This window comes from Mytilus californianus, unplaced genomic scaffold, assembly GCF_021869535.1.
Source record: "Mytilus californianus isolate M0D057914Y unplaced genomic scaffold, xbMytCali1.0.p SCAF_2, whole genome shotgun sequence".
NCBI lineage: Eukaryota > Metazoa > Mollusca > Bivalvia > Mytilida > Mytilidae > Mytilus > Mytilus californianus.
Genome location: NW_026262668.1, coordinates 6,284,909 through 6,302,992, shown reverse-complemented (window position 1 = coordinate 6,302,992; position 18,084 = coordinate 6,284,909). Strand labels below are relative to the sequence as shown.

The following is an 18,084-nucleotide window of genomic DNA, read 5'->3' as shown; positions in this document are numbered from 1 at the left end:
GTTAAGTATACCCAGTCTAAGGGGGCACGGCTTCAGATAAAGATTTGATATCAATGTAGCAATATAGAGTCAATATACAGACTATCAATTTGAATTCAGGTTTTGATGGTGTTGTTAGAAATAAGTGAAACTGCGAGCTACGTATCACTGATGATACCTCCGCCGCAACTGGATAATTTTAATATTGTAAAAATATGTAAGTGTTCAGTAAACAGGAAGTTGTTGAGTGATAAATCTGAAAACGCATCACACGGTATAGCTGTATATATAAACCCTGCAACCAAATTTCAAAAATCCTTATGATGTAGTTTCTGAGAAAGATGCGACGAAAAATATTCATGGGACAAACAGACGGACAGACAGAGGTAAAACAGTATACCCCCACTTTCTTAAAGCAGGGGTATAAAAAGTACCTATGTATGGTGAACTTAACATTCATGATAGGCTAGATCATAAAAATATGTTGTTTACCTCAAATTTATACCTAAGTTTGATTATAGAAGACATATCATTGTTAAAATAGTTTTATTTTATCCTGAGCTTATGTCTATATATGATACTCTCTTAAAAAGGTTAATAGCACAAAACAATTCCACATATATTATGTTCCAAAATCATTATGCGTCCTCTATTCCACATAAAGAAAAAACATGAAAATATTTCCTTATTTATAGTGAGAAAACTAGCAGAAAAAATGCTCAGGTTAAGACAAGTGTTTAAAGAATTCTGAAATTAATTTAAGCAAGTATAGGATAAAGTGACATTTTCTGTATAAAAATGAAAACGTGGCTTTAGAAATATTACACGATCAGCTGATTACTTGAAAAAAAAACTGACATATTTTTTAACAGTATTGCAGTTTTCAAACCTTTTAAAACATTATTTATATTTTGGTGACAATCAATGAAATTAATAGTTTTCTCACTAAAATAACAACACAATTTTTTTGTTTTATTATTTTCTATAGAATCTAAGTATTGAGCAATTAAGGCAAATTGTAAAATCTCTTAGGAATTTCTAATGTATCCAAGGCTTCTAATATCTATACACTCTGACATGTAATAGGTTAAATTTTAACTATTTACAATTGTGAGAGTTAATAAGTGCATGGGCAGTAAAACAAAACAAATAAAATAAAAATATCAAAAAATTAAGTAGAAGTGAAATAAGAGTACACAGTACTTAATTCATTATTTCAATTTTCATATTCTTTCCATGTTAAAAAAAAAAAAAAAAGAATTAACAGATCTGATACAGTCAAGTGGTACATTTAGACAATGTAAACATGAAAAAAAAACTTTGGCACTTGTATCAAGTACTTTCCCCATCTTTTAAATTTTCAGACTTATTTTTGGCTGCCCCATTAAAAAGATAAAAGACTTAAAAAATAGTTCTTTGTAATAAAGCTTTAGTGTTATCGTTAGCAAACAGACAGAGGAATTATCATACATGGCTGATATATTTCCTGTATCTAATGTGTAGCACAGCTACAACAAACTCACCTGCCTATTATTGGATGAAAATATATTTCTGTTTTCTTTTAAAAATGCTCCCATTTTTTTTTAAAACTTTTGAGCAAAAGAAGCTTTTCTCATCAATGGAGAAGAAACAAAAGTTGATTAAATTATTGTTGATACATGCACTGAAGGTAATACAAGGTATATCACAGAATGGTTATTACAATAACAAAACAAATAAACAATAACAAAACACAATGGAATGTTAAATAAAAAAATAGTACTAAAATATCTCTTAAATAATCACAGACATTATTTCATAAAAGGCAAAATAAGAACATGTTTAACATGGACGGAAAAAAATAACAGTACTCAATATGAACTAAATAGATAAAAAAAAGTATATAATATGCAAGAACTTGATAAAAAAATAAATCAGTTTTTCTCTAAACACTAGATGCACTAATTATCAGGAATAAAAAAAAATCTTTTTTTTGTAGTCACTAAAACAGACAAATCACTCAGGGATTGATACTTTTGATTAGTAAAGCTGACACTTTAACAATTTTCAGATATAATAAATGATAAATAAACTGAGCTAAATTCTATGAGACATCAGTTGATAAACTCAAATACTGCCTAGGAGTCAATACTCCTGACCTTATCTCAATAGCAAACAGTCTTATGTTCATACTTAAAAATAACACAACAATAACAATATTCAAAATATAAGTATCGCTTTAACGATTTATATTTCTTTCCATTGCTAATGAAATTCACTATGCTGAAACCATCTGCCTATTTAAAATCAACATTGACACAGGCCTACATAAGTTTTTTTTCTCATATCTTACTGATAAACTTTTTAACTTGGTGTTACAATGATGAAACAAAATGTGTTTCATTCTATTAATGCTTCTTTCTGCTAATGGTAAACAGTTTAACATTTTTGTACTTATAAAATCTCTTAGCAACCTGACAACATAATATTATACAGTAGTAGACCTACATATATTGTTGAGTTTGGTTAATTACTTTCATTTAAATATGAAATACTACACATGATTCTATAAATGCACTTTAGTTAAAGCTCTACATAAATGATATTTAATTAGTTATTCAGTCACAGTTTTATATTGACAAACTTATCAGAAATTAAGTCCATCTATTTATGCCATTGTTTTTGAGCGAATATATGTTCCATAGTTTTCACTTTGGTGTCCACACACTGAAAGTTTCCTTGTTGTGTCTCCGTAAGTGTTTCCAAACACATATCTTTTATCTGGAAAGATAAGCAGAGGTAATTTAATTAGTTATTTCGGTATTTATGCTAGTGTGAAACATGATTAACTTTGAATTATTCAGATGACTTTCAAAGATTAAATGATAAATACATGTAATGCAGTATATATATGTAACACTCAGAAACGTGTCCTTCCCCCCAAACGTGTCCGATTCCCCCAAACGTGTCCACATCGACGTCACTGAACTGCAAAACATGTCTAGTTGTAAAAGGGCTCCAAAACTTGTTATTTATATAAACGCCCAAAAGTGTCCATTTTTCAATAAACACCCAAACGTGTCCATATCAAGCATATTTTCTTTTCCGTTCGGCTATGTTGGATGTAAATGTAAGCAGCCATGCTCAGTTAAATTGTAGATATTAAATCAGATACCTTGTGTAGGGATTTGTCTCTTTCTCTGCGCATTAAAACCTTTGTACCATTTCACTCTTTCATGGTGCCATAAGTTGTATTTTTGAAGACAACATTTTTTTTTTAAATTTCCGCACATATTATTTAAAACGGCATCGTATTACATATCGGAGATTGAAGTAGTTTCTTACTGAAGTCATAACAAAATTGGTCTTTACTCACTCTTTAATTTTTTACATGAAAATCCCAACTAGTGTTAAATCCTGAATAACCGTAAAAATTTTGGCCGAATCCTAAATTCCCGGTATGATAATACACTTGTAGAACCTATCTACAGTATATGTATTGTTAACATGATGTCGTTCAAATAATGCATGAAATATTTGGCACTGGACGTTATGTTCTTGATCGTGTGCCTTTAGTGATGCTGAAAACCTAAAATTTTATTAAATAAATGTGGATAGTGTCCACATGTGGACACAGATGATGCCCCCGCTTGCATATCATATAGTTATAAAGGGACATAACTGAAGAACGGTAAAAGTGACGCTACCCAAATTTGAACTTGATCTGAGTTTTGTGGTAATAAGCATTGTGTGTAAGTCTCATAACATTTGGTTGAGGCTAACTTAAGTAGAGAACAGAAACTAAAAATTCAGCAATTTTTCTATTTGTAAACACGCATAACTCTAGAACGGTTGTGTATAAGTTTTACAACATTTGGTTGAGACAAACTAAAAAATTCAGCAATTTTTATGTTTATAAAGGGACATAACTCTAGAATGGTAAAAGTGTTGCCACCTAATTTCGTACTTAATCTGTATTATGTAGTAATAAGCATTGTGTATAAGTTTCATAACATTTGGTTGAGGCAAACTCAAGTTAGAGAACTGAAACAAAAAAATTGTACTTGATCCTTACTGAGTTTTGTGGTAATGAATATTGTGTATAGGTTTCATAATGTTTGGCTGGGGAAAACTTCAGTTACAGAATGGAAACTAAAAAATTTTGCAATCTTTCTATTTATAAAGGGGCATAACTCAATAATGGTTAAAGTGACACTACCCAAATTCAACTTGATCGTGTTTTATCAGTTGAAGTCAAAATTAAACATTGCATTGTATAAAGCAATGATTGTAGTTGATTCAACTATAATCATGGTCAAAGGAAGATAACTCCAATTTTAAAAATATATTATATAAACTTGATATTTAGAAGAAAATAAAAATTTTGCAATTTTTCCTTTTATAAAGGGGCATAACTCTAGATCGGTTAAAGTGACACCACCAAAATTCAAACTTGATCTGTGTTTTGTGGTAATAAGCATTGTGTATAAGTTTCATAACATTTGGTTGAGGCAAACTTAAGTTAGAGAACGGAAACTAAAAATTTTGCAATATTTCCTTTTATAAAGGGGCATAACTCTAGATCGGTTAAAGTGACGCCACCAAAATTCAAACTTGATCTGTGTTTTGTGGTAATAAGCATTGTGTATAAGTTTCATAACATTTGGTTGAGGCAAACTGAAGTTAGAGAACGGAAACCAATTTCGGGATGTACGTACGTACGTACAGACGGACAAGGGTAAAACTTAATGCCCCCTCCGCTACGGCGGGGGTATAAAAACCAGATAACCCGTTTATGATTTGAAGAGCTTATAAAGTATTAGAACTGTTGACAAACGGGAAGTCAGTTCTGCTGAAAGACCGCCGTGCAATATTCCGATTAATATAAAAGGCATCATCGGAGTTTAATAGTACAAAATAATTTACATAGTAAACGATTAATTTAACTCTAGAATTATTTGCATGTTCGCTCTAAATGAGTATGAAATACTTGCAACTGGACAATAAGCAATTTCAGTCAAAAGTTAATTCATATGTTACAGATTAAATTTGCAATTATGATAATCATTAAAAACCGGCAATTATGATAATCATTAAAAACCGGCTATTATGATAATCATTAAAAACCGACAATTATGATAATCATTAAAAATACGGTGACCTATAGTTGTTAATTTCTGTGTCATTTGGTCTCTTGTGGAGAGTTGTTTCATTGGCAATCCTACTCCATCTTCTTTTTTTATATTGAACTTACTAATGCTAATAAATGACAACTTCATCACCTGTGCCCCCATCATAGAATTGCCGTAAACGTTATTGATTTCATTTAGGACATACATTTAAATAGCGCTAAAGGACGTGAGACGTTCTGGCGTTTAAAAGTGGACACGTTTTGGCGAATAACAATTATCGGACACGTTTGGGGTTATGAAATCAGACACGTTTGGGGAGAATAGACACGTTTGGGGGAATCGGACACGTTTGGGGGGAAGGACACGTTTGGGAGTGTTACATATATACACAAAAGTACAAATATCATTAACTTGAAAGAAAATTATATATATTATTTATTTGATTTCTAAAATATAAGTTGCATGGTATAAGACCAAAAATGAGTTAATGACTACTTTCTATTATATAGTTCAAAGTTCAAACAAATGGTAATGGTCCACTGGCAAAAAATGTCCAGGGATGATGCTTACAGGTTCCGACGATTGCGACTTGGGCCAAATGCATCTGCTATGTTCAAATTTAATAATAATATCCCAAGTCATCAATCTCCCATCAGATGCTGTGGATTTATATTTTTCCACTAAATCTTTTCGCTACATTTATGAAATATCAAGATTTCAATTACTGTGGATTCATTTCTTTTCGTGGGTACTAATTTTCGTGGATTGAGAAAAAAATTGCATTTTTGTGGATATTTGATTTCAGGGTTTTAACAAAGTCTGCATTCAAGCCTAAGTTTGTACTTTTTTGGACATTTATATTCTTGGTTTACCTATACCTAAGAAATCCACATAAAATTGGTATCCCAAGTATAATAATGAATTCATAGTATTCTACTATTATAAAAGTGGACTTACGTGGTATATATCCTGTATATTTAGGAATCATGCCATCGTTTTGATATAATCTTCTGTATGTTGATGTACCAAAGTCTACACTAGCACTACCCATTGGTGGGTGTGGTCCTGTCAATCCCAATGTTTCTGATGGTACACTGCAAAATTCAAGAGACAAAGAAAATGATTTTTCCAAAATATTGTCTGAATTTGTAAATAATAATTTTTTTTTTTCATTTAAAATTTACGTGGTTTCTTTCAATTTAATTGCATAATTTTGCAATTTGTCACTATAATGCTCCTCTCCTGACTTTTTAAAAATTTTGTACTGTGTGCCAGTCTAGTTTATCTTACTATTTGAGTCCTTGTTTCAACTTAGTCTGTTTATTGACCTATTTAATATATCCTCTTTTGACAGATAGGTTTCTTATTTGTAACCTTTTTTAAACTGTTTCATTTTAAGAATAAATAACATCGACTTATCAAATGGATTTTTATAAGAGAAACAAATTATATTTTGCAATAATTCATTTGTTTATGGTCTTCATGTCCAGTGGAAAATATTGCATGCATTTTATGGACAATAGCATGTTAAGGAGATATGAATACTTTGTATCAGAGTCAGATTTTTAATTTCCTTTCTTAAAAGGTAACATTCCACAGGAAGAAATGTCACCATTTAAGTACACATACTGTGAACGTATTTTGGTACATGATTGTTGTCCGGTATTTAGACAAAACGTGATGTTTTGAATATAAACATTTGGTGTTGAGCGTAGTTTAATCAATTTAAAACTATAGTATTGAAGTAATCACATTGGACTTTATTATTCAATATTATTTTTTTACACTTTCATAAAAACATCAAATATTACAATCAATCTCAATTCAGCATATATTGAGATTGATTGCAATATTCTATGTTTTTATGAAAGTCTAAAAAATTAATAATGATCTAGATATTGCAGAACTTTCTTGTCTCTTTATTTTCCTTTAGGATAGTTTTGACAAACTGCTTGCAAAATGCAATGATTAAAAATATGCATTAAGCTGACTGAGCCAACTACTTTTTGTACTTCATCCTTAATGCTACATGATTAGCACAGAAGTAGTAAATATCAATTTCAAATCCTTTGGTTTCACACAGGCAAAATTTTGAAATCACTACCTCCTGCTCTAGAGTTGAGTATGTTCCTAAGACAGCACTGAGACATTTATATATAAGTGGCAGAATACTAGGGTACACATTAAGTGAAACACAATGACCCCACTTCTCTTCTGTCTGACACCTAATAGAACTGTCCTTGGCTGTGAGACATCAATAATATTTGAAGAACTCTGTTGTTCAACCCAAAGACATGATCAGAATCCAGTGGAATCTTGTGCAATATGAATAAAAGCAGAAATGAGGTATAGGTCAATGAGACAGCAACCGGATAACTAAAATAAAAGCTTTTTCCTAACCTTTTTAAAGCTTGTGGGATCTCTGATCCTGCAAATCTTGCATGTCTTGCTGTTTCTTGTGCAAACATTTCTAAACCTTTCTTTGTTGTCTGGTTGTATCTACATCCTAAACCTTGCTCGGTTGTTTTGATTCTAGGTATGTAACCACGGTAACCAGGAATAGGAGGTTCTGTTAAAGGTCTTTTGTTTTCTGAATAAGAAAAAAACAAACTTTGATATAATTCAAATATTTCTATCATGTTTTGGTTTCAGGGAAAATGTTATGGCTTGTTATTTTTGAGCAAATATATGTTCCATAGTTTTCCAGTACACTCACCACCCCACAATTTAAAACTGATTGATTTTATTATATAAAAAGACAATAAATTCTAATTTTTACATACTTTTAAGACCATCTTTAAGTGAGTATATTCTCAGTGCTGGGGATCATACAGGTGATTTTATAATAAAGATGGTCAATAATTTGTTCATGTCTTGTACTAATAATATAGAAACAACTATACTCTCACCACCACACAATTTAAAACTGATCGATGTTATCATATGAATAGACAATAAATTCTAATCTTTGAAAAGTTTTGACTGTGAATATTTTAATCATATGTCAACTGTAGATTTGTTTTATACTTATCATATCTTTTTTCTATATATCATCTTCCTATACCAGCATTGGAAAGGGAGATAAATCACTGAATTTAAGTAAAAACCTACCTAACAATATTTCTCTTTGTGGGTGCGTATCTCTGTACATATTTAATTTGTCTCGTACTTCTGGGTCAAAAGATATAGCCCTTAGTCGTGGATAACCACTGACTTGTTTTTGTAAGTCATTTAATTTTGCATCATGATATTTATAATTGGTTAAATGCTGATCTATACACACATCACAGTCTTCTTTATAAGTATTTCCAAATTTAAATGGCATCCTTGGTATATATCCTGAAAAGATACATTGGAACTTTGTTATCATAGAAAATGTATTGCCAATGAAAAAATATTAAACTATACAGTTACAGAGCTGATGTCCCTGCTGCATGCATTAATATAGTGCCACAAATGTTGGATTTAAAAAGCAAATTGAAATGGTTGTGTCAGAAAGACAAATTTGATGTCCCCGCGAAAAAAGGTTAAACATATTGTCATGAGTGGAAAATTTAGGGAAATCAAAATCCTGATAATATGAATACTAATTTAAAATATCTGTAAGTACTAACATTTTTCATATTATAATAGTTTTAGCTTGGGAGCTGTAAGAGAAATAAGCTGGGCAAACCAATGTACCCTGCTTGCCTAATTACCAAAAAAAACTGACTAAGTTCAACAACATGTCATTGGCAGAAAATTTTAAGAAAATCAAAATCCTGATAATATGCACACCTTTAATATATTCACTAGCACACTACCAAATATAAAAGTTCTGGCTTGAAAACTGAGGGAGTGTCAGACAAACCATGTACTCAGTCCCTGCATGTTCATTTTTACAAAAAAATGACAAAGTTCAACAGCTAGAAAACTGTAGGGGGTTAAGTTGGACAAACAATGTATACCCTACGTGTAACTGACTGGTAACATAATAACTTACCTGTGTAGCCAGGCACCATATTTTGTGTATATTTATTGTCACCAGTAGATTCTGGTAACTGAGTGGTTACCCTGGGAATATGTTGTGGATGAGCAACAACGTTATTGGTTGGTGCAACATGAATAGTGCCCTGAAATTACAAAATAGAAATATACAGTACAAGATATAGATAAAACAAAAAAACTTATAATAAAGAAGTGGATAACTGTCTTTGTAACTTTCAGAATATCTCTGAAACTTTTGGACAGATGGGAAAACAAATTCCTCCTACTAATAGTACTATCATGGGTTTTTGTCCATTAGACAGCAACACTTAAATACAAGAAAACAAGAAATTAGAATAACATTTTGCAGGCGAAATTCAGTCTATACTGTATGTTGACATCTACATCAACAGTAGTCTAAAAAAAGTTATAAATAGATTGAACAGAGACTACAGGAAATCTGACATTAGCAGGCAAAGTAAACTGAGAAATATATGGCTACCAATGAAATTCCTGACAGGAACATTATGAAGTAAATGGATTTAACTCAACCATTTCTCCTTTTTTATTTAATATACAATTATCTTTTTAAATCTACCTGCTATAAAATTATCGAGATATTGTCACGAAAACCTTTCTGTCAAAAAAATGTCAAATGTATTGACAACCTGGATTTACATACTCAAGTCTTAACACAATCTCACTTAGAACATATTGAAGTGATTTATAATATTGAAAATCTGACAAAATGATGTTATTTAACAAATACTTTAACAGCTAGTAAATTATCCATAGCAAACATATCATTTATACTAATCAAACATCAAGATTTTAAAGAAAAAGTGGGTGGACAAATAAATAAATTGCCAATTATTGAATAAACTTTTGGTCAATCAAGATAACTTTATCAAAACTGATATGTCAGTGTGTAAACGACCACTCAAGTGACCAGCTCTTCATTATGAGGTCAGATTGCGAACATTTAAATCTAACCATGTTGTTTAGAAAGTCAGAGCCACTCTCTGCGTAACAAGAACATGAAATAGTAAATGTAGTAACTAGTACTACATACTAAGGTAATTTAGATTTGAAATGAACAAGCAGGGTTTCCATTAAGGATTTTTGTAGGCAAGTCCAGGGACTCCCCATTTTTCACTATATAGCAAGTCCAGTGCCTCACAATTGTTGCCATGGCCAGTCCAACAGGAAAAAGCGGGAAAAAATAAACAGCAATGGCTTAACTCATTATTTACATTTTTATGATAAAATAAAATAAGAAAAAAAGGCAAAATTACAATAATTTTAAAATCTAATTTTACTTTTGCTAATTTACCCTGGTATCCTAAATTGAGTACAGTTAATAATTATTTACTTTACCATTTATTAATTTTTATCAAAATAGTACAAGCACTTATGTAATTATCAATTTAAAGAAAAGTCCCATGCAATACACTTAAAAATGTCTGTGAAAATAAAATAATTTTGGCAGCTCCAACGAAATTTTCTATCACTATAATTCTACAATAAATATGAATTTCTTATAGTTTCAGATTAGTATAATAGTACTTGAAAGTTTGAATGATTTAATGCAAATTCTAAATTGCTTTTGATCTCAATATTACGATTTGATTTAGGAGTTAAATTGCCTATATACATCACAGCCATTTAAACATGTTAAGTATGACTGTGAGATCTCTTGTTGAAAAAGGTCGGCTGGTTAACAAAAAAAACACTGAACAGTTTCTATGATATAACTATCCCACGCAGTATAAAGGGAAAATTTTAGATGAAACATTTTTAGTTATAAAATATATTTACTTTAAATTAAATCATTTTATTCATAATGTAGTATTTAAATTTTGCTTGCATTAATGTCATATTTTACCAAGAGATCAGACAAAATATATCTTTTTCCTTCAATGATAAATTATTAAGTGAAATTTAATAAAACTACTGTACATGTACACATATATAATCGGTTCTATATTTCACCATAAGTCTGGGTGGGTTAACATTGATTTAAACAAGATATATTTATGTAAACTGTAGAGCGTACATATCATAACTAGTCTATTTATTTTTCTGATATATCTTGGTAACTTGTCACATAAATCTTCACTATGTTTAAAATCTAATTTAGCTTGTCTTATCTCGTTTCAATGGGAGGTGTTGGGGGAAATGAGACATGAAAATGGAAGTGGAATGACATTTAAATATACAGGGAGTATTTAGACGATTTAAATTTGATCTTGCTTCATGTTCACTATTTGTGAATTTTTCATGCACAAACTTTAACTTTTTTATCATTTGTACTGAAACTGGAATAATAAGAACTAAAAAATAATAAGGTGGTATGGGAGTATAATGAAAAATACTTTGCCAAAATGTAGTATATATATTATCCAAAGAAAAAATGGGGTTACCTGTTACATTACATGTTTTCCCTTCTATAACATGAAATTAAATTTCTGCAGATTCTAAAGACAAATTACTGTCTGAGTAACATCCCCTTAATACCATAATTCCCAAAAAATTGAAATCAAGCATAAAATAATCTACCTTTGAAAAAATATTAGTTACTGTACGCTACAATCACAAAAAAATATTCATTTAAATGAAAATTCCCATGACTAAATTGCATTTCTGCATAAAATTTTGCCAACTTGATTGAAAATCTAGACCTATTATGTTCTGCTATTTTACAATCCAAGATGGTGAAAGACACCCATTCTACCTTAACAATTGAATATTCATGATATTGAAGATTTTGCTATAAAAGAATTAAAAAATAACCCAGCCTTTTATTGTGTGGTTAGTGACATAATTAAAGTTTAGACTTGTAATAAAACCCTGTATTTATTAATTGAATTTATTTGTAATCATATAAGATTGAAGCATATTAAAGCCTGGAGATCAATCAATTGTTGAAATATAAAATGTCATTTCAACTGTAAAATATGAATGTATAAAGACTAAATGCAGACAATATTATCAGATTATACAAGCATTTTTAAAGTGTTTTTAAAGTCTTAAATATTTCAGAACCAGTGTTGATCAACCATAATGTTAATCCTATCAGAATGGATTACCAATTGCAATTAATTCAGATCTATTAAATAAAATTTAAAATGTGGAGATGTGTTTCTATAAATGGTCTTTAATTGTCGTATTATATCGAATTATGCATATTGAAGTAATTAACCTCTTAACACATAGAAAGTGGTTTTATAAGGACCTACTAAACATAATCCATGAGCAATATAATCAACTGAGATTATTCTAAAGGCTAGCTGGTTGTCTTCTATAGTCATTTGATAGTCTAGAATCCTGACTCACTGCTCAACTGTAGAGGAAGGATGAATGCAATAACATGTTTTTGTTGATTGTATGTTAGAACGATTCATTGTGGGAAAGCATCATTTCTTGACACATCCCAGCAGGAAATATTTTTATAACCAAGAATTTGTTGAAAATTATTTAAAAACTAATGCAAAAAGGTAAAATATAGCAAAAATAATCCAATACTTACTGATCCACATCATGAATCAACAGTTAATTTACAAGCTGATTGATAAATTGATTGTTAATATAACATCATTAAACAGGTACATGTGCAAAAGTCAGTCTTGTTCAGGGCTGAAAAATTGTCACATGAATTCTACTGATTCAAAGAGAGGTTTTGGTCAGGATCATGGACAACTGATTGAAGGGTATGAATTACCTCCCCTTACTTACTACATGCTAATGATATTCAACTTCAAGATGTATATTGCATGTTTCTATGGTCAACTAAGCCTTTTGTTGGTTTGTAAGAGATTTTATTGGGTCACATACATAATATCAATTATCTGGAAATTAAATTTTTCTAAAACCTGTAATAACACATAAATGTAAAATTTCTCTCAATTACAATTAGGCAAAATACCAGTAATTACATTACAAACTTTAATTCAATTTCACTTAAATTTCTTCCATAAGCATTAGCCTTTCAATATATATTCACTGCTACAAATTTTTCACATTAAAGTTTTCTATTGACTGCCTAGGTCAATATTTAAATTCAGTAAAAATTAGAATCTGTTTGTATATATATATATTATAGTTGCTCAAATATAAATTTAAAGGGACATATTACAATTCAATCCTCTCTAAAACAAATAAACTTATATTGAATTTTACTGTAGATGTTTAAATGTCTAAGGTTTGACGGCTCATGTATTGTTAGTTAATTTGTTTTCTCTATTTTAATTATTGTAGAACGTTTTAATCCATAACAACCCTTTATGTGTCTTTGAAAAATATTATAATAAAGAACAGTATGTCAACAAATAGGAATTCTGTTTGCTGATACTTTCCTGTACACATTTAAATGTTTTATATATATATATGCAAGAGAAAACTTTTAAACCATTCCATTGTCTCATTTTCAAGAAATTTCCCTGAATTATAGGATATTTCTTTATATAAATTTACAAAGAGAAAGCATGACATGTACAATTTTTTCTAGGATCTAAAATAAAAAAATATTTGAAATCTACCAAATAACAGTCTTCACGATAAACCAGTAGTCCCAACCCGAGGCTTGTTAACTTCCTGGTGGGCCTGTGAAAATAAGACTTACAGGCCTATAGAATTTATACAAAAAATTCTGTGGTCCAAAAAGTTTTTCTGTGAAGACTGAAATAACATCCTTCAGATGTTAAAGACTTCTCCGACTGAAGTTCTCCTTCTTTTTATTTTAGTCTGTCACATCAGTATGTATATCGTGTATATTTTGAATTTTGTCTTACTTATATAATTATGTCTTTGACTTATGTGAAGTGTTCAAAATCCTCTCTCTCATTTAATGAAAAACGGGCCTAAATGAAAAAAGAAAAAACATTCATATTTAAAAGATATAAGATAAAGCCTTAACCATAAAAATCATTTTGCTACCAGATGCCTTATACATGTATAAAGATGTTGATGTTGGTAAAATATCTTTATTCTGTTTTTTTATTTTGCCAATAACTATGTGTAAAATGGTCATTTCATATCAAAAATCAAAAACTGTCCATTTCAACATGTTTATGAAATCATACAGTGATAGCACAATGAAGATTTCTGCACTGAAATGAATATTTCAAGAATTTAACTTTTTTTACAATTTCAGGGGATAAATAATGGCTCTTATCATACCTCCTTTTTTGGATTTTAATTTTCATAATTTCAGGATTTAAACACACTAGTTTTGGATATAAATTTTTGAATCTGAAAACTGCATAATGTGAGTTAAAAAATAAACGAGCATTATTCAAAGTAATACCCTTTTGTGAACAAATCTGAATGTCATTTTCATCTTAAACCATGTTGTTAAAAGTTAATGTGGCAATTAATTTTGTTCAAAATGTCAATACACACTTATCTATTCAACAAACTAGTTTTGTGCTATAAAATCCTTTGTACACCTTTTAACAAACAGCAAGATAAAATTTGATAAAATGAAAGTACTTCAAATTTGATTACTAATCAATTCCTTGGGACAAGAAAACTTATTTTCCTCGACAATCATAGTTTGAAATGACACTGTAAAAAGATTTTACTACAATTTAAATATCCACTTCACATCTATTTAAATCTTAAACAGCAAATTTTAAATATTTTGAAACTTTCAAGTTGGTAGTAATATTACTTCTTCACCCCTTACTGTCTAATGCAGAAAATTCTTGTAACTTTCATGTCTGTGAAAGCAGCTCTTAATATTTAGACCTACATGTATAGATTATTACCTTTATATGCGTCGATAGGGTTCATTTTATAAATATATATAATTGATTAAGGTTCTATTTTTATCTGTGTGTATTGTCTAAAGGTCTTTCAATTTTTCAAAATTCTTTAAGTGAATTCAGATGAATTAATCAGAGAAAGGAGACAACAAAAGTTTGAAGTAAAAAGTAAAAATATAACCAATGTTCTCTCTAAGAAATTCTTACATCAAGGATGCTTGATGCTATAAACTACTATCCTAATCTTATCAAAAATGTGGAATACATGTGTATCTTTTAGGTTTTATCACAATTAAATTTCATGCTTTATTGTTTATAGACTTCAGCAACAGGGTGCTTTTTTTAAATGTCCTCTATAACCAAGATGGGGATGAGAATGGTATTTGGAGATTCCAAGAATACTCAGACAGATTACATTTAGACAAATTTTACACATGATCATAAATGTGTCTGGTCGTCAGTTTATTCTTATTGACATTAATTCAAGTTCCAGTTCTTGTTTATTTGAACTTGAAGACTACCTTTCACTTTCTTCCTCTTGGTCTTAGAACAATAAAATTCTATAAATTTTTTTTTTACCATGTTCTATTAGCATGATTAGGGATTCCAGAGTTTGTTCATCTATTCAAAACAGTCAAAATAACCTCTGATCTACATACTGTTTATCCCTGTTTAAAATGTTTAAAGTGTGTACATACATCGGCCAGTTCGTGAGTATCGGTTCCATAGGTTTTGCCAACTCTGTATTTGATCTGTGGACAGTATCCTCTATATCTGTACCATAAATATAAAAAATAAATATCCTATTATTTCATTACACTATTTTTACCAGAATAATTCAATGAAATTATACTTAAAACATCCTTGTACACATATTACATTTAGATATAGATTTGAATATATATTATAAGACCAAAATTGGTATTAATTCATTACACACTCAATGAATGGTTCGCCTTTTAAATACATTAAATATACATACATGACATATTGATTATACAAAAATGATACATACAATAATATACCTATTTTTTGTATACGGTAAAACAAGTGTGTGTCAGAATTTTCTTTTATTTTTTTAATTAAAAAAACAAACAATTAGGACAATTTCAAGAGTTTTCATATGTTTTTGAAACTAAGTGAAAAAGTTTGCTATTTATAGATTCGTATAGACAATTAAACCTGTGACTTTATGTGTCTATAGGATTTTCTGACCTGGCTGTATTTCATTTTCAATAAACATCTTTGCCACAAGCTCATGTCTGTTCCCTCCAACAAGGGACAAAAGAATTGACATGGGTTAATGTTACCTTCTATACTCTAGCCACCAATTATGATGTCAAAATCTAAAGGGAGCTTGTGATTTTGAAACTAAACATTATTAAGGACTTTTGTCAAGATCAATTAAAGCCAACCTTAGTTGCATTAAAGATGTCCTTGAAATTGTCAATTTTTAACAAAAGCCACATTAGTCTGGAACAAGAAGATTAAAATCACCAAAATCAGCCTGAATCTGGTTTTATACATGTATCTCAGTTAACATTCAGTTAACATTTCAAAGAGATCTAAAAGGGCAAGCTTAAAGGCCTTATCTAATAACTGTTATTCTATCTTGAGGGTACCCAAATTGCATCTATTTTGAAACTATCTTTTATTTATGAAAAAAAGTTTTCATACTGTGTTTATTTTACACATTTTTAGAACAATTTGACATTTCCTGAATTTTCACTTTTTTACCAATTACTTCATTTGTTGATGCATAATTTGAATGTTTTATGTATCATTATGATCATTAAGTATTATTAAAATGGCTATGATGAAAAACATGGAAAAGACAAATTGTTTAAACTCTAAGAAAACCTATAAAATTAATTGATCGCTTTTGTTTGCATAATGGGGGCAAATTTGGTACTTCTGTGCAATTTGAGTACTGTGACATTAGGTATGTTGAGCATACCATAATTGGCCCAATCAACTGATTATTGTGTATCCAATATATGTTGTATGTAATGCATTTGGATTTTGATGCTTTGTGGAAATAAGATAAGATCGCCATACAAGAGCAAGTCGTTGCTTTAATTTGTTTTGAGAATTTGTACTTCTTTGAACATGTTATTTAAAAATATAAACAAAGTAAACAAAACTTGCTTAAGTTTTAAGTTACAGAATCAATTTAACTCAAAAGCTAAGGAAGTTCTGATTAACTTTTAAGGTACATGTAACTGGGACACTAACTTAGAATGTGTCGGGTCGGGGAAAGGGGGATCATTTGCAGCACCCCCTAATTTTTTTCTTAAGCAGTTGCAGACATGTAGTTGCTATTAACCCTCTTGTTGTAGCTACTTTAATATGGTTGCATTTCCTGTGCCAGAAAATATGACAACTAGTGTGACGTCACATGAGCAGCTACGATGTCTTTCAATATATGGCATCACACCCTAATGATATAACATTAGAGACCTATCAAAAAAAAAATATAACACCGTATAATCTTCTATGTTTTATTTGAAAGAGATACAATAATGAAGAGATGCTTCCATACATGTACATTAGTCATTAAACATATGGACATATGTGTCCCTTCAGCACAGACGCTGTGGACACATATCCCTCCAGCAGCAAGAAGGTTATAAGTGCTACAACTTTCTATGTGCTAGAGTAGAGAAACACCAATGTTATATTCTATTTTTTTTCCTTATTGCATCTTAAATAATACTTCATAAATTTCACACCGGTCCAAATCATATATTTATATGGTCAGATCATACTGTTTTCGTACGTCATATGAATTTGTACTATGCATGCTTTTTCAATGGAAATTGTGACGTCACAATGCATTCTTAATAGCACGAAAACCCATTAGACGAGGATACTGAATGCCATGATAATGTGCGAGGAATATTTGAAGAGGTTGCATGGCAATGACCTACAAGGGTACTTGTACCATCAAATTTGGTTTAGTATTGAATTTGAAATTCTCTATCAAAACAACAGATCATATGACATACCCTGGCACGTGTGTACCATCTCTCAAAGCAGCGAAATTTCGTCTTTGGTCAAGACTAGGTCCACCACCAAAAGCTACTGTAGTCATTTTCTCTTGCTGTAAAACTCCCCTACCGAGTCAATCTCTGTTTATAACACCTGTTTTAACTGATAATCCAAAGAAGTGCCCACAATACTTGTATGAATATGGATTGACTAGTGTGTTGTCTAGGGCGCTTTAAGTTGCTAAGGTGCTCTGCACTCGCCTGATCAACCAA

The 18,084-nt window shown here is 30.2% G+C and overlaps 1 protein-coding gene across 1 annotated transcript; it reads right to left on the bottom strand.

Moving 5' to 3' along the window:
* Positions 1-508: 508 nt before the first annotated feature.
* On the bottom strand, positions 509-18,074 carry LOC127729167 (protein FAM166B-like). The gene is made up of 7 exons (XM_052236847.1): positions 17,830-18,074; positions 15,520-15,595; positions 9,073-9,202; positions 8,202-8,429; positions 7,491-7,680; positions 6,048-6,184; positions 509-2,739 (listed from the first exon to the last, which is right to left on the bottom strand). The coding sequence occupies exons 1-7, from the start codon at positions 17,913-17,915 to the stop codon at positions 2,627-2,629; spliced, it is 960 nt and encodes a 319-aa protein (XP_052092807.1). The 5' UTR covers positions 17,916-18,074; the 3' UTR covers positions 509-2,626.
* Between the last annotated feature and the right edge of the window lie 10 nt (positions 18,075-18,084).